We start from the raw sequence: 21,675 nt of genomic DNA, 5'->3' as shown, positions 1-21,675 counted from the left end.
TATAAATATCCTAAGAAATACAAATGATAGGAGAAAAGGAAAAGAAGAAAAGAAAAGAAAGGAAAAAGAAGAAATAGCCCTAAGGAATTTGCTTTCCAACCAATCCACCATCCATGGGTGGGTCCAACAGAAGCACCGGATTCTTCCTTTAAGTGACACGTCACTTATAAGGCTAGTCTCATCGTCTCACATAGAAACATAGCCCAGAAGGCACGCGAGGCAGCACGTGACCCACCCTTTTCCTCAATTGCACCACCCAAAGCAAAGTCCTTCACTAATGTGATGCCTTCCCAAACCCCCCTTTTTTGCCTTTTTCAACCTTTGCTTTCCTTTTTTTCCTTCAAACTTTCTCCTTTTCCCTCAAAACAAATAAGACGGTCCATAAAAGTTTCAAATTTCAAACCGGATGATATTAATATTTATCATTAAATTAATACAAATCGAATTTATTAAGTATGATTATGGGCTTAAACCCTTCATTCTACGGGAGAGGTTCAATCTTTAAATTCTATAATTATTCACTAATTCATCCATAAACCCAAACACTAATACAAAATTTTACTATATTTTATAAATAATTTTTGTAATTAGATCCTCTCGGAAAGAAAAAGTATTTTGTATGAACATGTGAAAAATTGATATTATTGGTGAGAAATTAATACCAAATTAAGAAAAGAAAAAGAGAAAAAAGAACATATAAAAGCTGGGGTTTAATGCCACTCAGTTCTGTCTTTCTCCCTGCCGGGCGGCTGCTTCCATAGAATTTCCAAAAACCTTTTCGTTTCTCTCTCAAAACCCTAATTCTCCACCGAACGCCTTGCACTACTGAACCTTCAAACTCCTTTTTCTTCCGACCATAAATTTTCTGCTTCAGGTTTTGCATTAATGGAAGACTCTTTAGGGCAAAAGCACAAACCTCAGGAGTTCACTCTTGTTTCGATTTCTGAGCTTGCTTCTTCGTCTTCCTCCTCCTCCTCCTCTTCCTCACCGGTTGTCGCACGGTTCTGCAGCGATTCCGGTGCTGCTGAGCTTCGGTTACGGCAGGAAACCGATTCTGATGACCTTGCTTTCGATCTTCGGACTTCTCAGGTTCTGTTTCATTTGTAACGAGTTTACGTATTCATGGTTGTTGTTTTGTTTGTGGGAGAGTTTAGAAGGAATAAAGACGAGAGGAAAAAGAGAACTACTTTTTGTTTCCTTTCTTTTGTTTTTTGGTTCTGTATTTTTTATAATTAGAAATAGTGAGTGTATAGTAAGAATGTATGTTTGTTTTTGCTTTACAGATGAGCTTAATGACATACATTTCCGTTCTTAAGAAGATTGATTGTAAAAAGAATGTACATAAACGTTTGAATGTACTATAACCTAAATAAGCTTTTAAGCTCTATGATGATTTACTATAGTATCAAACGACGGGGCAGTGCGTTGAACTCTTGCTCGACCGTGTATCCCATATTGATCAATTATTTACGTGTTGGCATTGACGAGTTGAATTGACACTCTACTACTTGACCCATGTGATTTTAAAAATGTGTAAAAGATTAGGTATACTTGAACCTTTTAGCTCGATGGTGAGAAATTTAGAGAATATAGTATGATTAATTTTATATTTCTTTTCATGACTTCAGATATTTCGGTTAGGCCCTGTTCAGTCAGTTTGCATTTCCGAAGGCGATGGCAGTGAAGAGGTAAGAATCGCAGTCTCATGCTTTAATAATTACAACGTTGTTAAATAATTTTTGCATGCTCTTCAATAGAAAAAAAATTGTGGCACCATTTTGATCAACTCTGCCATGTCAATTATTTGTTGCTTCCCTTACAAATCTGTCCCTGCTATGGTAATTCGGCATCTGTAATTCTGTACAATTTAACATGTTGACGAGTCAGGCCTTTTTCTTCTCGTGTCATTCAATAGTTTCACTTTTATAACAGAAATCTCACTCCAGAGGAGTTACCATTCAATTTAGAAATGAGGAAGAGAGCAGTGCGTTTCATTCTGCTTTTGATCAGAGGAAGAAGGATAATATTGTCCAAGGTAGAAATCTGGAGTTTGCTCCTAATGTTGCAGCTCTTAATGTACAAATTTGTTGACGTTTTCTTTTTAAATACTTTGCCGAAGCTAACCTTTTTATATATTCCGAAGTTAACCTTTTTATATATTCAGGGACCACCCCTTTACCAAATGGTGAAATTTCCTTCTTGAAAAGCAAGTTCGATGATAAAATAGAATCGTCATCTGCAAAGATGTACTTCCACTACTATGGACAACTTCTACACCAACAAAATATGTTGCAGGACTATGTGAGGACAGGTTATATAAATTAGCTGTTGTTTATCTTCCAATTTTATTTTATGGATCACTTTCTGAAATTTTCAAATGAAACATATAATTATTATTGTACTGATAGCTAGGTTAAAACACTGGCCAGGGCATGTGTTACCTGCCCATACGGTGGTGTTTCAATTTGTTAACTGAATTACCTGGTAAGTTAACTTTGGTGGTCTTGTGTTTTTTCAGGGACATATTACGCAGCAGTGATGGAAAATCGTGCTGATTTCACAGGCCGAGTGGTTGTTGATGTTGGTGCTGGTAGTGGTATTTTGTCGTTATTTGCTGCTCAGGTACTCTCTGTTATAGTTGATGGTTTTGTTTTGTTTTATTTTTTATTTTTTTTAAAAAATAAAATAGAATATAAGAACTCTCCTTTTTTTATTCGCTTCAACAGTTCTGTAATTGAATTCAAATTTCATGCCTTAAATCTTTAACAGGCCGGTGCAAAACATGTTTATGCTGTGGAAGCATCTGAAATGGCTGAGTATGCTCGTGTATTAATTGCAGGGAACCCTGCCTTGAGTCAACGAATCACAGTGAGTTTTTAATCAAGTAAAAGTTATAATTTTATCCCAAGTATCGTTGTTAATCAATATTTATGTTATTTTCATATTCTCCAACTTAAAATTCAGGTAATTAAAGGCAAAGTTGAGGATGTAGAATTACCTGAGAAAGCAGACATTTTAATCTCAGAGCCAATGGGTGAGAGATGTAGTCGAATTGTCATATATTATCAGATTATCTTGGGAGGTTGTGCAATTTTGAATGATCCTAAAACTTTTAGCTATTTACTCATATGTAAACATCCCCGAATGAGCTGTAATTAAACAATTAAAAGGTATAAGCCCCAAATGAAAGTGTTTGAAAGTTGTGATTTCCTGTTTCCCTCCTTGATCTCGGAAACAAGTTCAATTCAGCCCGGTTTCTCATTTTTCTTCTTTGCTGTTAGGCACCTTATTGGTCAATGAAAGAATGCTTGAATCGTATGTGATCGCAAGGGATCGTTTTTTGCACCAAAATGGAAAGATGTTCCCGACAATAGGAAGGTAAGCTGATTGTAGGAAATTTTCATTTCTTTAATGTGCTTGGGAAAAAATATTATCTCAAAGCTATTCTCATCTTCATGTAAGGAAACGACAGTTTCTTAATTGTAAACCATTTTATTATCGTGATTTATTCCGCTGCATCTTCACTTTTCTGTTTCTTGTACTTTTAAGTGCTTGTGAATCATTTATAAATATTTTTTTTCTGGTTTTTATGAGTTAAGATGTTTTCCATGTAGGATTCACATGGCACCTTTCAGTGATGAATATCTATTTGTTGAAGTAGCTAACAAGGTGAGACATTTAATGAAGTTTCTCTTAGGTCAAGTTACTCTTTCTGCCTCCGAGGTGTAAATTTGTTCACTTTGGATCTTGGAGTTCTAAAGGATTTTATTGCTGTCAAATTTATCAATTTTCTCAAAATATGTTTAGTCCTAAATTCATTTAGAAAATTGAGAGAAATCATAGCTCTGTTTTATTTCTAGCTTACATATTTAATAAAAGGACATTTTTTTTATAGAATAAGAAAGGACAAAGCATGAACGTCTGTGAAATTGCATTTGAGTAAGAAGCTACTTTCTTTCGTTGCTTGTTGAGATGTCTCCTTTAATTGTATCAATATGTATCACAGTATTTTACCTGTACACAATTTAGAAACAATTGTTCTTGTTTCAATACATTGTTAGAAGTATTTTTTAGTCCTCTTTTTATTACTTTTGTCCAAATTACACTCCACCAATTTCTGAACATAATTAGCAGAACGAGAACTCTGATGATTAATAGCTTTCACAAGTTCTGGCTCTAAATAATGACACGCAATGTTTTGTGATTGGGGAAGCTCATAGTTTAATAAACACCACCGTGCAAATAATCCTGACAACTAAAGTGTATCCTCTTGGTCATGGTCTTTTCTACTGTCGTTTTTCTCTTCCAAAATGCTTATGAACAAAGTAAACTTAATATGTTTTTTTTTTCTGTAGGCACTCTTTTGGCAGCAACAAAATTATTATGGTGTTGATTTGACAGCCTTGCATGGATCAGCATTTCAAGGCTATTTTTCTCAGGTGTGTATTATTTTCAATAACCTGAATGAAAATTTGGGTAATTTTTAATCTATAGATAAAAAATTGATGATTAACTTAGAAGTAGAATCTGGATTTTTCCCATGTCTCGAGGATTTCTGAATGACAGCAAAGGAAATTACATTTGTAAACAATGGCTTAATGCACCCCTGTTCACTATGATGTACCACAGTATTTGTAGTTAAAACATGCGGCAGCATCTCATTTCTCATTTTGTTTCTGTTATTTAAACTGTGTATCTGTAATATTCTGTTTTGTGTTACAAACAGCCGGTGGTGGATGCTTTTGATCCAAGATTATTGGTGGCCGCTTCAATGTCTCATGTTTTAGACTTCACAAATGTCAAGGTACTGTTATTCTCTTGACCCAGAACTTCTATTTTTCTTATTGATGGAACGTTTCTGGTATTATGGCCTTCTCTTTTTACCGGTTAAGCGATTGGTTTGGTCAAATAACTTCTTTCACTTATTTTCATTTATCGTTTCATTTATTATTTATTTTGGATCTTTTAAGGGAATGAGTGGACACAACGTAACCAATACCAATGGATTTACCTCAATAATTTAAATCTGCGCAGAAATCGATTTGCCTAAAATTGAAACTGAGCAAATCGACCTAGACAGATGCAAATCGAAATGAACTACCAAAAAACCAATGGAGTATTTTAAAAAGAAAAGCCGAACTGAGTTGGAGTTCCATCTTGGTTGTCCTTTCCATTCCCTCTAAAAATATATGGCTTGAAATGATGAACTCTGACACAATCACTCTTAACTTCAGGAAGAGGAATTGTATGACATAGATATTCCTCTGAAGTTTGTTGCTTCCGTGGGTGCCAGAATCCATGGATTGGCCTGCTGGTTTGATGTATTATTTAATGGCAGGTAAATATTGGGTTTTAAGATAAAATTTTGGCTACTTGCTACTGCTATTACAAGTCTGAATAGCAAGTTCACTCCTACATTATTGATTGCTTATGAACCACTTCAACCTGCAGCACCGTGCAGAGATGGCTTACCACTGCCCCAGGTGCCCCAACAACCCATTGGTATCAGTTACGTTGTGTCCTTTCCCAGCCGATTTATGTCATGGCAGGACAGGAAATTACTGGTAGACTTCACATGGTTGCTCACAGTGCTCAGAGTTACACGCTTTATTTGACTCTATCAGGTTGATTGATTCCTCTTTCTCATAATTTTTGTTCCATGGTTTATATTTTGAACTTGCTAACCAAGATTTCTATATAGCCAAAATGTGGGGACCTGGTGCCGAGCAAGGAGGAATTCTTCAGTCGTCTTCGTGCAAACTTGACCTGAAAGAGCCCTACTATAGAATGTCCCAACCACAAGTCTACCCCGTAGCTCAAGATCAGCAACATCAGCTAATTCCATCACAGGTATGTCATTACGTGTTTTCCACTATCTTCTCGAGTCTTGACTTTCTCGTGTTTATTAAGTATAGATGAAATTTGGTTTTGCAATTTCTGGAAATGTCTGCATAACTGCAAAATCATGTTTGGAAAAAAAGGAGTTCCCTTTTCTGCAATTTCTTATTAAATGGACTCAACGTTCAAAATTTTTGGTAGTCTTACCTTTGAGATATTTTTGCGTTTATGATTATATGTGAACCAACCAATGGGACGCGGAAATGAAATCCACTCCTCAACCTCATTTCTTTTGTATTTAAAATAAATGGTTTTTTTGTGCTTAAACCAATCCATACCGAACCGATTATTCCTTGACAGTGTGAGTAAACTCGATTGGATTTGTAAATTTGTCTCCCATTTTAATCCTTCAATATAATTTGTTTGTAGTATATATTTCTTTTATTCTGGTAACAAAATTGTGTGTTGACAATATCATTATTGCCAATTTAAACGTGAACTCGACTGAGAGATGCTCATTGTTGAGACATATACCTTCAACTTAGAGGCTAATTTTAGTTCTCTTACCTTGTATCTTTAATTAAAGAAAATGCTCATTGTTGCTGATATGATGCAATTTTTTCAAACAGGATGTACCAATTCAACCACAGGATTTAGAAGATGCAGATCTGATGCTACAGGCATCACCTAACTCGGGGGCTCCACTCAATTCATTGATAGATTAAGATTTAAATGTTCGAGATGTCTTCGAAGTAGTTTGGCTTTGCATTTTGTGACAAGAACTATGCAGAAGTGTTCTTGTTCATCTCTAACCTCCTCCCAGTCAGTAGTGAGGCCAACCATTGATTATGCTTCCACAGTGAGATTGTGTACAATTTAATTATGATTCAATTACGTTAAACAATAATCATATCTTGTTTGCTGCAAAGTTTTCTTCCTTTTTCGATATTGTATTATTTGGAGGCTTTTCGACAACAAGCCCGATGGATGATGATGTAGTTCAATTATTTTTCCCTAGGAATCGTTTACTAGAATATTGTTTCTGGGAAAGTCTAGGTTGATTTTCTGAAGTAAAATGCGTCTTAATTTAATTAAAATATTGATCTTAATGAAATATTTTGGAATATTTTTTAAAATGAACTGTTTAAACTAATAAATATGAATATTATGATCTTTACTCTTGATTTTTGAGTTAAAATTCTGGAATTTAGATTTTTTTTGGGTTCCCTATCTCATTCTTTTTCATCTACAATTTTATGGAGGGTTGGTTCTAGTATTCTTTTGAACATTTTTTGAGTTCTTAGTTTTGAATTTAAAACAGCACTGAACAAAAGAAAAAAAATATCTCTTTGGTTCATATGGGTTAGGGGTCCAGTTTCTCTTTTGTATTAACGTTTCTTAATGTTTTACTTTTACTTTGGATTTAGTCATTTATTTTTTAGCGTTGTAATTTTGCTCTATCTTAATTTCAATTTTGTCTCTAAATTTTAATATTTATATGGTTTTAGTTTTAATTTTTATAATCATCTGGTTAACATTGTTAAGTATGCAGTAGTGCTAAAAATTTGAAGTAGCTAATAAGAAGTTTGCTCAATAGCTCTATGTGGTTCGATATTATTTAGTATCTAAGTGTAATAATAAGATTGTTTTTTAAACTATCGAGTTAAATAAATATGAAAGATTTAGGGATAAGTTGCAAATTTAGTAATTAGATTCAAAATAATTAAATATATAACAATATTTTTAAAAAATTATAAATATAGCAAAATCTATTCAACCATGCAAGTATTTGAAGAGAGAAAGTATTAACAAAAATTGCTTAATCTTCTGTATTTTCTTTGTCAACTTCCTTCCATCAAAGGTTACAATATCACTGTACATGGTGTCTCTTCAATAAATCACTAATAAAAGTAAAATTAAAGAGAACAAAATAATTAAGATAGAATTTCAAAGGATGTAGTAATTCTTGACATTTCGTTATTAAAACTGTCATAACTTTTTTTAGATAACTTCAAATCACTTGAAACTTGAACCATTAGAAAGTACACATTTGAGGCATCAAAATCCATAAGTCATCTATTTAATTTGAATGTCGTTTGATCTCTCAAATACCTGTTGAAAAACTGACACAGTTTGAGTTTAATGCTCAACAGTTATGACGACAATAGACCTCGATCATGCAGTGGGACTTACTGTCAAAATTCTTTCTGATCAACAAATTTACGCTGAAACTCAAGAGCAACCTAGTGGAAAAAATAAATTTAAAATGTTGAGTGAATAATTTATAGGAAAATAATTTGAGGAGGCTATGATTCTATACTAAAGTATAGAAATTCAAGTTCTAATAAGAAATTAAAAAACATGGGAAAATTATTATTACTAGAGAATATCATAAGCATTATCTTGCAACTTGATCAGAAATTAGCATAACTTTGGAAGCATATATTCACAATTAATGATATTGGTTTTGTAGGATGATGGAGCTATGATTGAGATGCTATAATTGACGTGATTGACTTTGTTGTACGTCATATATTTTTCTGTTTCAAGTCAAATATATGTATTGGGGTTTTATATATTCAATGTGTGAATAAATACAAGCTATCTATAATTTAATAATTAATTGCTTGTTTTAGGTAGGAATGGAAACATATTTTCTCAAAAATATTTTATATAGTTAATAAATCATGCTTAAACATGATTTTACATTAAAATCTTGATTAATACTTTTCGAAAATAATTTTTATTTTGTCCAAATATATATATTTTTTATTTTTCTCATTTTATTAAATAAATTTATTAAAATAAACTTATTAAAAATTATTTTAATAATATAAATCTATTAAAATTTTAATTTCATTCTCTTCTCTTTTCATCTTTCCCTTTCTCTCCAAAAATAACTAAAAAAAGAACTTGGATTTGACTGACCAGTACGTTGAAGAATATTAAAGGTACCCGAGAAGGAAGAAGGCGAGTAAAGGAGGAAATATAATTTTTATAGGTAGATATATTTTATTTATCTTGCCTCTATTCTCTCCTAGTATTTTTTGCTCCTAGTATAATATTCTCATTATTTGAAGTGATAAGAGGTTTGTTTTCATTAAAAAAGCTTAAGAATAAGAGATATGGTACTTAAGTCATTTAAATAACTCAACAAACATATATTTTGATTATTTTGAAACGAAAAAAAAAATATTATACCCAAAAACATACCCTCTCATCCGTAGTCACCATTTTGGAAATCCATTCATTTGAAAATCCTCACCCCATTCGAAACCCTCCCACACACCGAAACCCTATGCCGCCGGCCGTCCACCTCTTCGTCCGCTTGCTTCCACTGTCGTCGACGACATCTACCCACCCCAAAGAACCCCGCGCGCGAAGTCAATCTTTTGGAAACCCTGACCCATTCGTTCGAAACGCTCACCTCCATTCGAAAAAACCCATTCGAAACCCCCACACACACCGAAACCCTCTGCCGCCGACCGTCCACAACTCCGACCGCTTGCTTCCATTGTCGTTGACGACGTCTACCCACCCCAAAGAACCCCCGCCCGCGAAGTCATTCTTTTGGAAACCTCGGCCCATTCGTTCGAAACGCTCACCTCCATTCGAAAAAACCCATTCAAAACCCCCCGCACACACCGAAACCCTCTGCCGCCAGACGTCCACAACTCCGACCGTTTGCTGCCATTGTCGTCGACGACGTCTGCCCACCCCAAAGGACGAGCCGCACGCGAAGTCAATCTTTTGGAAACCTCTGCCCATCCGTTCAAAACGCTCACCTCCATTCGAAAAAATCTATTTGAAACCCTCCACACTCACCGTTCATCGTCGAAAATGTTGTCTCATAAGACTTTTAGAATGAAGAAGAAGCTCTTGAAGAAGAAGAGGCAGAATAGGCCGACCCCGCATTGGATTCGCCTGAGAACTGACAACACGATCGATACAAGAGAAAGTGCGCAACGTCGCACAAAGCTAGGGTTCTAAGGTGCTTTCGATTCCTAAATTCAATTGTCATTTACCTTGATTTTGTTAAGTTTCAGAAACTCGATTCCTAACTTCTCCAACACGGCTCTCTCTCAGTTTCATGGCCGAGATCATTCTCAGTCCTTTGGGTTGCTGAAGGTCTGTCTGCACAACGGTGGGGGTATACCCCATGATCACTTGACATTTGGCTGCAAGCATTATGATCACTTGATGTTCGAGAAGGAATTCCATTCCGAGAACTACATCAAAGTCATCCATGCCTACAACCACAAAATCAACGAAGCCGCTCCATCCTTCCAACTGTATCGCTACCCATTTCACTATCCCAACGACAAGTAGAGCTGTAGAATTCACGACATTCATTTTTTCCGTATCCTCCTTCCAATGAAGGTTTAGTCGTCTTGCTTCGGCCACCGTTATAAAATTATGAGTGGCACCGGAGTCAACCATAGTGCTCTTTGCATGCTTTCGGTTGATCCAGGTGTCAACATATATTAGGCCCCCTTTAGTACGACCACTTGTCTCTCCTGCTTTCTTCTGAAGGGACGACAAGAGTCTTATGGCTCCCACTCTAACATTCTGAACTCCTTCTACTTGCCCAATTTCCTTCTCTAGTTGACTCGATGTGTCATCTGAGTCTGCAGCTAAAGAGGCCTGAAAGGCATAAAAGGCAGCTTTATCTGAACATTCCTTTCCCCGATGTGGTCCGTTACAAATGTAGCAACTTATAGAAGTGTGAGATGTCCTCTGATTATTGGGTCTTTGCCCATTGTTCCCCGTGTTTGACTGGAAAGGCTTGCGGTCTCTACCGGGACTTCTATTTCCACTGACAACTTCAGGAGAATTCGGTCGGCTGTTTCTGTCTCTTCTAGGTGAAGAGCTTTGATGACGTCTCTTCTCTTGAACGTCACTAGATAGATCAAACAAGTGTTCAGTTGTCGCATAGGCTGATACGAGGTCTTGGACCTTCTGCTCGTATAGCTTAGTCCTTGCCCATGGCTTCAGTCCTTCAACAAAACTAAAGATCTTGTCCTTTTCAGTCATGTCGGATATGTTCAACATCAGCCCCGCAAACTGCTTCACATACTCCCGAGTGGTTCCAGTATGCTTTAATTCCCGCAGTTTTCATCGAGCTAGAATCTCGACATTTTCCAGAAAAAAACTGTGAACGGAGTTCTCTCTTCAAACTGTCCCACGTGTCTATTATGTAACGCCCTTCCTGAATGTCAATATATTGGGACCTCCACCACAACTTTGCATCCTCAGATAGATGCAGGGTCGCCAACGACACTTTGGCTTCCTCTGCCACGGTGTTTGTCGCTTTAAAGTACTGCTCAATATTGAAGATAAAGTTTTCCAATGCCTTTGCATCCCTTGCCCCACAAAAGGGGTTGGGTTTCAGGATCTTTATCTTGCCAATTGTAATTGCTCCTCAACCCGGAGCTTGATTGGCCAATGCTCGCATCGTAAGGCTCACCTTCATGTTCACCTCTACGATTTCATTTCTAACGACATCCAGGGTGGCTCGAAAGTCCTCTGACATGCCGTTTATCATTTCCAGTATGTCTTTCTAAGAGTTATCTTCTCCATAACTCGCTCCTCCATTCGGGCAATAGAGCCCGATGAATTGTCCCCACGCTCGTAGGGAACATTTTCAATTCTCTGGATTTGTGACTCTAACGTGTCAACTCTAGCCAACAAATCTTGTATGGGTAATCCGTTCAGGCGACCGGACACCGCGTCAACAACTTCGGCTCTCTCGGAAACTTCCTCAATTCGTTCTTCCATAAATCGGATGGAATTAGGAATTTCCATAAGGTGGAGCATCTGCTCTTCAATCCCCACCAACCGTTCTTCATGGGTCTTGCTCACTCGTTTTGCAGTCGACATCTCTCTGTTTGAACTGTCAGCCAATTAGGCTCTAATACCACTTGTCACAATCGTAGCGTTTCAACCTCGAGACGGACGATTGTGCGACACTTGTTCTAACTCAACGAACAAGTCAGCCGATAAAAATCTAAGAGTTGTGGATAACGTCGACGTATGTCGTAACCTTCCTTTGCGTTTTAGGGAAATTTTATTTATAAAACGCAAGAAAGAAAGAAGTACATTAAAATAGACGTTACGATAAACATTAAAGTCTGTCAATTACAAGGAAAAATGGTTGCTTGCAAAGAGTACAACTAATGCTCGGACGAGGATTCAACTGGTATGTCTCCCCTATAGTACATTTTGAACATTTTCAGCTCTGGCAGGCTTGCATATGAAAATGCCAAAACGTCACACCCAAGCGTTATAACCTATAATGAAAAGCAAACACCTAAACTAGTTATGCAAACACCTTTAGTTATATGCTCCGATTACCCCTAGTTTATGTCATCTTTAGTTTGCATAACAACCGCCAAGAAAGAAAAATAACAACCGTCAAGAAAGGCTCTTTTTGTAGTAGTGTTGTCAATTCCCTCTCCTTTCTTTATTTTATTATCTTTTTGTCCTGTTTTGACGTCTCTCTCCCATCTCTTTTCTTATTTTATTTTTTTCTTCCTTCTCCTTCCCCTTTTACCCTGTTTTTCTTCTTTGGGCGTGTCTTTTCTTCCATATCTAAGAAGAAGAGGAAGAGGACGCCGTGTGCCACCGTTAGGGTTTGACGTCAAGAATGATGGTACAACATAGAGAATAAAGAAAGAAATAAAGAAGAAGATGTCGTAGTGATCACCGATTGTTAATTTTTCATTTAGCAATGTTGACTTTGTTCTTTATTTTAGGATTTTATGGTGAATCATTTTGGTTTGTTCATCTTTGATTTGTTTTGTTATGTTTCAACTTATAGGTAAGAATGGTAAGACCTATACTTTGAGAAAAGGTTTGTAAGGATGGAGTTCAACTTTTGTATTTTTAACTTTGAATAAATATGAAAGTATACCAGCTCTGAAATACTTTTTTTTAAAGGCTCTCCATTGATACATAACTCCTTCAATTATTATGGAAAGTGTATTTTTATACAAAAAAAATATAGGATCTCTTGACGCACAAGATTAAGTGTCAAGAGATCCGACACACTTCTCTCGACGTCGTAATCTTGTGCGTCAAAAGATCCACTCTCGACTCATTTTGTCCAACTCTGATCCTGACACATGTTTATTCATCAGAAAAGAATCTTATGACACTTTTTCGTTTATCTCTCGGCGAACCTCCTTTTCTTGTTGAGATTTCATCCAATTCTTCATTCTAACAATTCATAGATTGTATTTAAGGTAAGCTTTTTCCCTCTTCTAAACTTTGTGTCTCGTTTGACGGTTTACTAGCTTGGCTACAATAGTTCTAATCTTATTAGAATTGTTGAAGATAAGGTTGTCTCATGGCTCATGTTGCTTTTATAAAAATTCCCTCTAAGTGATTTAAATAATTTATGTGTTGTTGTTGAGTATGTGATATGTTATGCACTTCGAAAAATACAGTGTACTTAAATTTGATTTAGTAGAAACAAAACATTGTGTCCAACCATCAGAGTTTGATTATAGAATAATTATTTTTTAAGCTTTTTAATCGTCACAAATCTGATATCCTCATTAAAGAAGGTTTACCTTTTAGAGCAAATATGTTCTAAGAAAAACCTATTTATTTGCTTGCTCTCATTACGTTTTTTAAATGGCTTTACAATTGGTAAAAAACTACTTTTTTTGCTAGATGGATAGAAACTTCTTAGTATCTCGTATCGTTGAGGTGTATGTTCTATTTGAATTTTTGTTTCAACAATTTGTTGAGCGTATTCAAGGTAAATTTTTTTCGTGCTCCAATCTATTTGTGTCTTATTCGACTTTTTATTCGTGGTTATTGTCTCTGTATCGGTTGATGCTGCTGGAAGTATAACGTATCTACGCGGTAAATTAAATATCAAATACATGGTATTTTGTATTCACATTTTTCATTTTTTGAATGATAAACTTTTCTTAAATTCTTTAAAATTGAAGTAGGCTTAAATTTTAACTTTTGGTCATACACTATTTTTCTCCCTTCAATCTTGTATATTGATTTTTTTTTTCAATTTCAAGAAATACAAAATACTTATGTATTTATTTAGTTACATTAGAATTATAAATCAATTTACACAATGGTTTAATTTTTTCTCTTTCCTTAATACACTAATTTTTTCTTTCTATCTTGCTTATTACATATTGAAATTTGTTTTTAAACTTCAACAAATAGAAAACATCTATTTAATTATATTGGAATCTTAAACCAACTTATAAGATGGTTTAATTTTTAGATCCTTTTAGATGCCAAGGATTTTAAATGACTAGGTATTTGTATGTTTTGTAAATGTAAAGTAAAAGCATATGTTATTAAGTTCCATGAAGAAATTATCCTATAAATTTTAAAATAATTAGTTATCCAAATTGAAGTGGTTGTATTTGAAATTTACTGCATTTTTTAATCAAATTGTAATTTATTATTTATTTATTAATAATCTTTATATTTAATTTGAAGTTGTTGAAACGTTTTTACTTATAGTAATAATGTGTTAGTTTTTTCATTTTGTGATTTAATTAATTTTAGTTATTTGTTGCTATGCTATTTTCATTTTCTAATAATTTAAATTTTAGCGTCTCCCAATTTATAATTGTGTAGATGGTAATAGACAAGATGATGAAATTAAGTCGGTTGAGATAGATGGTTGGATGTTATATGATGTCATAGGCTATTGTCTATTGATGTATTTTAGATGGGTATGACAACGAAGAAGATGAAGTTTGAGAGGAAATTTTGGGATTTGTGGGTGGAGGATTTGGAATGGTTAGAGTTTTGGGAAAAAAAATTAAAGAAAGAGTTTATTTAGTTTGGTTTGAAAAGTGAGATATTTTGGGTTTTGAAAATGATTGAATTTAGAAAAGAGTTTTTAGGGTAGAAGGCAACTTGGTAACAATATTTTTTTCATTTTAATAATTAAAATAAAAATTTGTGATTTATGAAAATTAAATCTTTAAATTTGTTAAATTTCTGGTCAACCTAAACTTTTTCAGAAGCCATTCCTCTTATCAACCGTTGATTACTTGCTAATCTAAAACACGATCCAACGCATGTTATTCAGGACATGTCAGCAATCTGTGGCCTTAGCCTAGCGAATTAGAACTGATCGAACGCAAATATGGGCCTGCATCGGCCCAATTTCAACATCATTCGGTCTTGCCAAGGAGGAAGCTTTTTCTGAAGTCATTCCTCTTATCAACCGTTGATTATTTGCTCATCTAAAACACGATCTAACGCATGTTTTTCAAGACAGGTCAGCAATCTGTGGCCTTAGCCCATCAGCGAATTAGAACAGATCGAACGCCAGTATAAATATATTAGTCCAACCCCATTCTTCGAGAATTATTCTTTATTTCGCTCTTTGTTTATCGAATCCAATTCGATCCTTCATTTTTCACCGCTTTTCTTTCTTCCGAACAAATTCCGATGGCACCGAAGGCCGATAAGAAGCCCGCCGAGAAGAAGCCGGCCTCCGAAAAACCGGCCGAGGAGAAGAAAACCGTTGCAGAGAAAGCCCCGGCGGAGAAAAAGCCCAAGGCCGGTAAGAAGCTTCCAAAGGAAGGCGGTGCTGCTGCCGGAGACAAGAAGAAGAAGAGGACGAAGAAGAGTGTAGAGACGTACAAGATCTACATCTTCAAGGTGCTGAAGCAAGTTCATCCAGACATCGGAATTTCCAGCAAGGCCATGGGAATCATGAATAGTTTCATCAACGATATCTTTGAGAAACTCGCCCAAGAGTCATCTAAATTGGCTCGCTACAACAAGAAGCCCACCATCACTTCCAGGGAGATCCAAACGGCCGTTAGACTTGTTCTTCCCGGTGAGTTGGCCAAGCACGCAGTATCTGAAGGCACCAAGGCGGTGACTAAGTTCACAAGTTCTTAAATCTTAATTTAGTGTGGATTGGAATCCTATAGGTGGTTTTAGATGAAATAAATTAGGGTTAGTGTCTCTATTTTTAACTATTACGATGTATTTGTGTCTTTAATATCTTTTGGATTTGTGAATTTCTTTTCACATATATAGATGCTTTTGTAAATGCTTCTCTTCATCTGGTGGTAATTGAAGTGATTTTGTTTATCATGTAATTTTTTGTCTCTGATCTTTGAATCATTATTGGGACTCTGTTTGTCAAGACGATGAACTAGGTTTTTTGGTTATTTGGAATTTAATACTTTCTGTTAAGGAACAATTTCCATTTGAATTTTGGATAATCACATCGGTATTTAATCTAATCATTTTGGGACTATTTTACTTGTGTAGCGTTTGTTAGTTGCATTGTTCATTGAAAGTTTCTCCATTTCTTCATCAGATTTGTGAAATTTCTAGGGTTTAGTGTAGCTTAATTCTGAATTGAATTGTACCCTCTCCTTGATAACTTTCTCTTCAATCATCTTTCAAAATTGAGTTCATGACAAAACTCAATTGGATATGGTGAGAAACTTGGGTTTGTTTTGAACCTTGAGGTGGTTTGCATAAGTTTTGGATTAGTTGATTAAACTTTTTGGTGGCCGTATCTTTCAGTTTAAACCTTGTGGGGTTTTGTTTTTATTTTTAACAATAATACAAAATTGGTTAATATAGCACTTAGTAGTTGTACATTCGCTTTTATCTTGGGTAAATCTTAAATTTAGTGCTCAAAGTTAATGATTAAATAATCATATAATGAATTTAATTCAAATAGCACACAACATGTGAATATGTTTTAAAATTGATTGGGAAAATCTGAATAAAAAATAAAAAGTAATGAAAAGATCTATAATGAAACTTTGTATAATTTAGCTCTTAATCTTTGAAAAAAAAAAATGGTGATGCGGTTAGAAATCCGTTTAGGATGAGAGATGTGGACAAGCATTCTAATAGATCAACAAAACTTTGATCATAAACTCCAATCACTTGGACTGTGAATTAAAGGTGGTGCTGTACTAGCCTCCACAACAAATTTATTTTATTATTTACATAGTTTTAGTTTTATCATTTTTTGTTTATTTTTTTCATTACTATCCTATTTTTGTCGTAAAAAATATTATTCCAATGTAATGAATTTTGTTTCTTTTATTTTTTACCTTTTGGAAAAACCCTAAAAAATTCCTTAAATATTTTCGGTATATACACGCTCGGGCGCGTGTAACTTATATTGGGGAGGGTGAAACGGCGTCGTAAAATGGAACAACGCGTATAAACTACGCGGTCTTCTTTAGGTCTTTATATCGACTAAAAAAATCGGCCTCCATCGCCAAATCTCTCTCACCAAACCATTACACCGTCGAGGAATCTCCGAAACCCTAAATTCCCATTTTCTTGTCAGTCTTCTTTTTTCGATTACTCCTTCAACTTTGTTTTCTTTCAATTTTCTCTTCAACCATGGCCGCTCCTTTGGATATGAGTCTTGACGATATCATAAAGAACAACAAGAAATCCAGATCCGGAAATTCTAGAGGTCGAGGAAGAGGTTCTGGACCTGGTCCCGTCCGTAGATTCCCCAATCGCGCCGCTAACCGCACACCTTATTCCGCTCCCAAGGTACGGTTTCGAGTTTCTCGATGTTTATGTCGATTTGTCTCGATTTAGCTCCTTGAATTCTGGATTTAGGTTTTGTTTTGAACGTTTTTGATTTGTTAAACGTTAGGCGCCGGAGACGACGTGGCAACATGATATGTTCGCCGATCCGAGTTCTGGATTTCTGGTGCAAGGTGGGCGAGCTTCTGCTATTCAGACTGGGACTAAGCTTTATATATCTAATTTGGATTACGGTGTATCTAACGAAGATATTAAGGTATTTATAACTCTTGTGGATGAGTGGAACGAGAAGAGATGTTTCCTTTCTTGTTTCCTTTCTTGTTTGCTTTTGTTGACAGTCTTCGTGTTTGCAGGAACTTTTTTCTGAAGTTGGTGATATGAAACGCCACGGAATCCATTATGACAAAAGTGGGAGATCCAAGGTATCTTACGAGGCCTGGCATAAGATACTGGTTCTTGAGCATTATCTATTTTTGGGCGAAGTTAAGAAATTCTCTGTCTATAGGGAACGGCGGAAGTAGTTTTCTCACGACGACTAGATGCTGTTGCGGCTGTAAAGAAGTACAACAACGTTCAGCTTGATGGAAAACCAATGAAGATAGAGATCGTTGGAACTAATATTTCCACGCCTGCTGTTGGTCCTACCGCTGCTGTGAACCCTTTCGAAAATTCAAATGGGGCTCCGAGAAGGTATAAACTCTATTATGTTTTTATGCCTAATCATTGAAATTAGAACACAGATTTGTTTATAATTGGATGGAATAGTTAACTACATCCGCATATTGTAACATAATATATCATGAATTGCAAGTATTACTGTTAAAGTTTTCAGATTGATATTAGCTGTTTTCAGATTCTTAAGTCTTATTATAACTGTTAAAGTTTTCTTCCCCTTGTTTTGGTGACCTTTAATTCTGCTTATAAAGGATTTGTATTACGGCCTCTTCATTTGTTGTAGTAGTTAACTTGTGGTATATTTTAGGTGGAGTATGCTGTTGTATGTTTTCTCGGGAAAATTTGTCTCTGATGCAGACAATTATGGCATATGAATTCGTACTTGAATAACTTTTTTACAGATTTGTACAATGATACACGATAAAGATGGTTGGAGCCATTTTTTTTCATTTGTAGTGTGTCCCCTTTACTCAAGTCTCTTTATATTTTGAGCTCAGTTTATTTGGCTTTGATTTTACATTGTTTTATATAATCAGTGGTACCGTCCTCTGAGCCATCCATATCATAGTGACATTCATTTTATAATGGAACAGGCAGCAAGGTAGGGGTGGTCCACCATCACGTCAACGTGGTCATGGTTTTGGAAGAGGGCGTGGGCGGGGAAGAGGCCCTAGTGAAAAGGTTTCTGCTGAAGATCTTGATGCCGACTTGGAAAAGTATCATGCTGAGTCTATGCAGATAAATTAGTTGGTTCTTATATAGATGCTTTTGGTTCAACGAGCACCCTCTGTTCTCTGTATCACCACCATTGTCTAGACTTGGCAGAAAAGGGCTATAGTTTTTCCGTGAATTGGTTTGAATTTCTTTACAGCTTTTGGGCTTTCTATTGTTAGCTTTCGTATGACTTCAGCACGGTAATGTAATTGATGAACAGTAGTCACTGTGTACTCTGCTTTCATTCATTAAGTCCTTTCTGTTTCATTTAATGAGTTGGGAATCAAAGGATCTTCTATTTCCCTTAGCCTGATCACATCTGCAAGGGTGACATTGGTTGGAATAAAACCCTGGCTGCTAATTATACATCAAATGAGTTGCGGTTCCCCATTGAGGTATGATGTCTATATTTTTGTGCTGCTAATTTCCATATTTTTCTCTCATGATTGTAACTGATGATGTTTCTCTTTTAATTTTTTCTCAGGGAACCTCAACTCAATAAATCTAATATGTAAGGCATTGAACCGAGAGTTGGCTAACGTGCTAAAAGATGAACAGTCTTCATAGCTATGGGATCCGACTCGAGGCGAATGAAATTAAGAAATTTGCAAGAAGAATAAGCCTTTGTTGGTGTATGGAATCTTTGCCTGCGTTTTATAGTAAAAATGCCTGATAATAGGTGAGATATCATTATTTTAAAGTAATTGTCCAAATGTATGCAACGTGGTGGTGGTATTCTACTGCTGTGCTTGTGGAGTGAATCCGCTGAGCAGTTTGCCGCAACTCAGAGGCCTTCATTTGAGGTACAATACCATCACTGTTGAGGGACAGTATCAAGTTTTTATACTGCTGAGTGCTAGTCTTGCAACATGATCTCCTTCATTAGACCATGGATAGCATCATGGCATTTTGACCCTGATCAACGAGCGGTAAAAACTTGGTCTCTTCGGAATCATATTCAATGCATTTACATTTGTTTGAATATTTGAAAACAACCTGCCTGTGGATTGAGACGAATATGTGTAGGGGTAAGGAGTAATGCCATTGGATTTTCATATGATTATTTTCACTGACATATAGTATCAATAGCGTAGATAGGTATGTTGATATCACCTTCTTCATATTTCCATACTCCCCTTCGATTTAAATTTGGACCAGTTTTGATGGTTTATTTGTAAAAGCTATAATGTGTATGTCAATATCAATTTTGACTGAATGTGGTTGTTTATATAGATAACGGGGGGGGGGGGGGGGGGGGGGGGATGTTTAATGTTCTAATTTATAGATTATTTCGTAGCTGGTATGAATAGCACAAATTAATATATATATGTATTTTTAATAGTATATTGCGATGTTAAATTTGAAATAGAATATCAGACTGAAAGTCTTTTGATTCCACAGTTAAATGTGGATGTATATATGTGATTGCACGATGGAATCAGATGGTGTCAGTGCTTGGAAGACCGCGACTCTAATTTGAGGAAGCTTTGTTTATTTATTTTGATCTTTTTATAATAGAACTATAAGAGAACAATGTTTTACCAAACGACCAAACATTGTTCTCTACACTAAGTCCTCATGTAGGCCTTTGTGGTGAAGTTTAGGGTACTAGCTTGGAATCTTTTAAATCGGTCTATATCCTATTTTGTTCTATTTTGGTTCACTCTTGTAGACTGATATTTAAGAATGTTTTGTTTGATCTTTGCTATTAAAACTGAAGGGAAAATACCTTTTTAGTGTCTTAGCTAAGCTATAAATAGGTGCATTTAGCTTGTAAGAATATGTTTAATAGGAAAATAAGATGGATGTAAACATAGATTCTATATTCTGTTTTTTTTTTTCTCATCTGCCTTTATCAGATGTCGTTGACCTCTATGTGCCATTCTTCCTTAACTGGATATTTCTCAAGTATTTCATGAAAGACTTAATTGATTAGGCATTTTTTATAAAAGAAGTGCAATCTCTTCCCTTGTACACATACTGGTTTGGTTTCCTTGTACAACGAAACTCTAATTTCTTTTTTTGTCAAATTGTCACAATTTTAAAATTTCAAATGGTTTTCATGATGTTACATTAACTGGAAGGAAGAATTTAGGACAATCCCCGTCTATGAAATCTTCATCTGTAACTCTCTTTGGTGCTGCCTATAGGGGAGTAATCTGGTTGGGTTGAGTTGCATTTCTATTTCAATCCATATTTTTGGGTTAGTTTTGCCATATTTTTGGTTTAGTTTTGCGTTAGTTGGGTTGAAAATCCAACTTTTTTTTCATTTCTTTTTTCTTTTTTAATTGTTAAAGGTTGATAAATACTCACATCCAAAAATTATAAATTCAAAAATTCAAAGTTTCTAAATAGAAGTAATATTTCAAACATTACACATAAATATTAAATAAATAATAAAATATTTTCAATATAAATAAATGAATATATTATTAATTCAATCAATATTATACGGGTTGTACTCCGGATTGTCTATCTTACCTCCACATGAAAAGAGGGACTATTCTCCCTGTTCATGAAATGGAACCCAAATTTAGGGCGGACTTGTTCTGTTACGTTGGATATGTGTGAAATAATTCTACACTATGCAATTCTAAGACTCCGTCAAATCGTAATCCTAATTAATTCACTCATTTCTGAGGGGCAATTCACATAATCCCTAGATGAAGATGTGAACTCCTTATAGGAGTAGTAATTCTCGTACTTGAGAAAGCACTCGTTGAGGAAGATCCAGTGACGATGGGGAGGTAGCAAGGTAGGTCGATGTGGCAGAAAATAGAATCATTTAGAACTAGTTGACAATACATAATCGTTGCACAAGATTTTTTCCATTCAACTTGTCATTTTTCTGTTTATTTGCAACGGTTATGGTGGTTCAGTTGCAATTTTGATGAAAGATCGACTCTAATC

General features: G+C 35.4%; 5 protein-coding genes across 5 annotated transcripts; 4 read left to right on the top strand and 1 right to left on the bottom strand.

Moving 5' to 3' along the window:
* The first annotated feature begins 711 nt into the window (after positions 1-711).
* Positions 712-6,908, top strand: LOC101217747 (probable histone-arginine methyltransferase 1.4). The gene is made up of 15 exons (XM_004143043.3): positions 712-1,089; positions 1,629-1,688; positions 1,933-2,035; positions 2,165-2,311; positions 2,519-2,622; positions 2,770-2,868; positions 2,965-3,034; positions 3,282-3,378; positions 3,615-3,669; positions 4,356-4,439; positions 4,727-4,804; positions 5,235-5,338; positions 5,452-5,624; positions 5,702-5,850; positions 6,468-6,908. Exons 1-15 carry the CDS (start codon positions 886-888, stop codon positions 6,561-6,563), a joined length of 1,623 nt encoding a protein of 540 aa, XP_004143091.1. The 5' UTR covers positions 712-885; the 3' UTR covers positions 6,564-6,908.
* A 2,770-nt stretch (positions 6,909-9,678) lies between these two features.
* LOC105435810 (60S ribosomal protein L39-like) lies at positions 9,679-9,828 on the top strand. Its single transcript, XM_011658865.1, has one exon. It carries the CDS (start codon positions 9,679-9,681, stop codon positions 9,826-9,828), a length of 150 nt encoding a protein of 49 aa, XP_011657167.1.
* Positions 9,829-9,873: 45 nt separating this feature from the next.
* Positions 9,874-10,872, bottom strand: LOC105435997. Its single transcript, XM_011660119.2, has one exon. The coding sequence runs from the start codon at positions 10,870-10,872 to the stop codon at positions 9,874-9,876; it is 999 nt and encodes a 332-aa protein (XP_011658421.2).
* A 4,323-nt stretch (positions 10,873-15,195) lies between these two features.
* LOC101218225 (histone H2B) lies at positions 15,196-16,016 on the top strand. Its single transcript, XM_004143045.3, has one exon. It carries the CDS (start codon positions 15,283-15,285, stop codon positions 15,739-15,741), a length of 459 nt encoding a protein of 152 aa, XP_004143093.1. The 5' UTR covers positions 15,196-15,282; the 3' UTR covers positions 15,742-16,016.
* Positions 16,017-17,046: 1,030 nt separating this feature from the next.
* Positions 17,047-19,609, top strand: LOC101217986 (THO complex subunit 4A). Its single transcript, XM_004143044.3, has 6 exons — positions 17,047-17,379; positions 17,486-17,632; positions 17,730-17,798; positions 17,882-18,066; positions 18,645-19,160; positions 19,250-19,609. Exons 1-5 carry the CDS (start codon positions 17,221-17,223, stop codon positions 18,796-18,798), a joined length of 714 nt encoding a protein of 237 aa, XP_004143092.1. The 5' UTR covers positions 17,047-17,220; the 3' UTR covers positions 18,799-19,160; positions 19,250-19,609.
* The last annotated feature ends 2,066 nt before the right edge of the window (positions 19,610-21,675 follow it).

Source organism: Cucumis sativus, chromosome 6 (genome assembly GCF_000004075.3).
Source record: "Cucumis sativus cultivar 9930 chromosome 6, Cucumber_9930_V3, whole genome shotgun sequence".
Taxonomy (NCBI): Eukaryota; Viridiplantae; Streptophyta; class Magnoliopsida; order Cucurbitales; family Cucurbitaceae; genus Cucumis; species Cucumis sativus.
The sequence above is the reverse complement of the archived record's forward strand: the minus strand, read 5'-3'. Positions and strand labels throughout refer to the sequence as shown.

What these genes read in the sequence shown, in the direction of transcription:
- LOC101217747 (XM_004143043.3), top strand. Translation starts at nt 886, where the DNA reads ATGGAAGACTCTTTAGGGCAAAAGCACAAACCTCAGGAGTTCACTCTT. An exon ending in GAAGGATAATATTGTCCAAG is followed by an intron (nt 2,036 to 2,164) that starts GTAGAAATCTGG and finishes TTATATATTCAG; the next exon opens with GGACCACCCCTTTACCAAAT. An exon ending in ATGTTCCCGACAATAGGAAG is followed by an intron (nt 3,379 to 3,614) that starts GTAAGCTGATTG and finishes TTTTCCATGTAG; the next exon opens with GATTCACATGGCACCTTTCA.
- LOC105435810 (XM_011658865.1), top strand. Translation starts at nt 9,679, where the DNA reads ATGTTGTCTCATAAGACTTTTAGAATGAAGAAGAAGCTCTTGAAGAAG.
- LOC105435997 (XM_011660119.2), bottom strand. Translation starts at nt 10,872, where the DNA reads ATGACTGAAAAGGACAAGATCTTTAGTTTTGTTGAAGGACTGAAGCCA.
- LOC101218225 (XM_004143045.3), top strand. Translation starts at nt 15,283, where the DNA reads ATGGCACCGAAGGCCGATAAGAAGCCCGCCGAGAAGAAGCCGGCCTCC.
- LOC101217986 (XM_004143044.3), top strand. Translation starts at nt 17,221, where the DNA reads ATGGCCGCTCCTTTGGATATGAGTCTTGACGATATCATAAAGAACAAC. An exon ending in TATCTAACGAAGATATTAAG is followed by an intron (nt 17,633 to 17,729) that starts GTATTTATAACT and finishes TCGTGTTTGCAG; the next exon opens with GAACTTTTTTCTGAAGTTGG. An exon ending in TCAAATGGGGCTCCGAGAAG is followed by an intron (nt 18,067 to 18,644) that starts GTATAAACTCTA and finishes ATAATGGAACAG; the next exon opens with GCAGCAAGGTAGGGGTGGTC.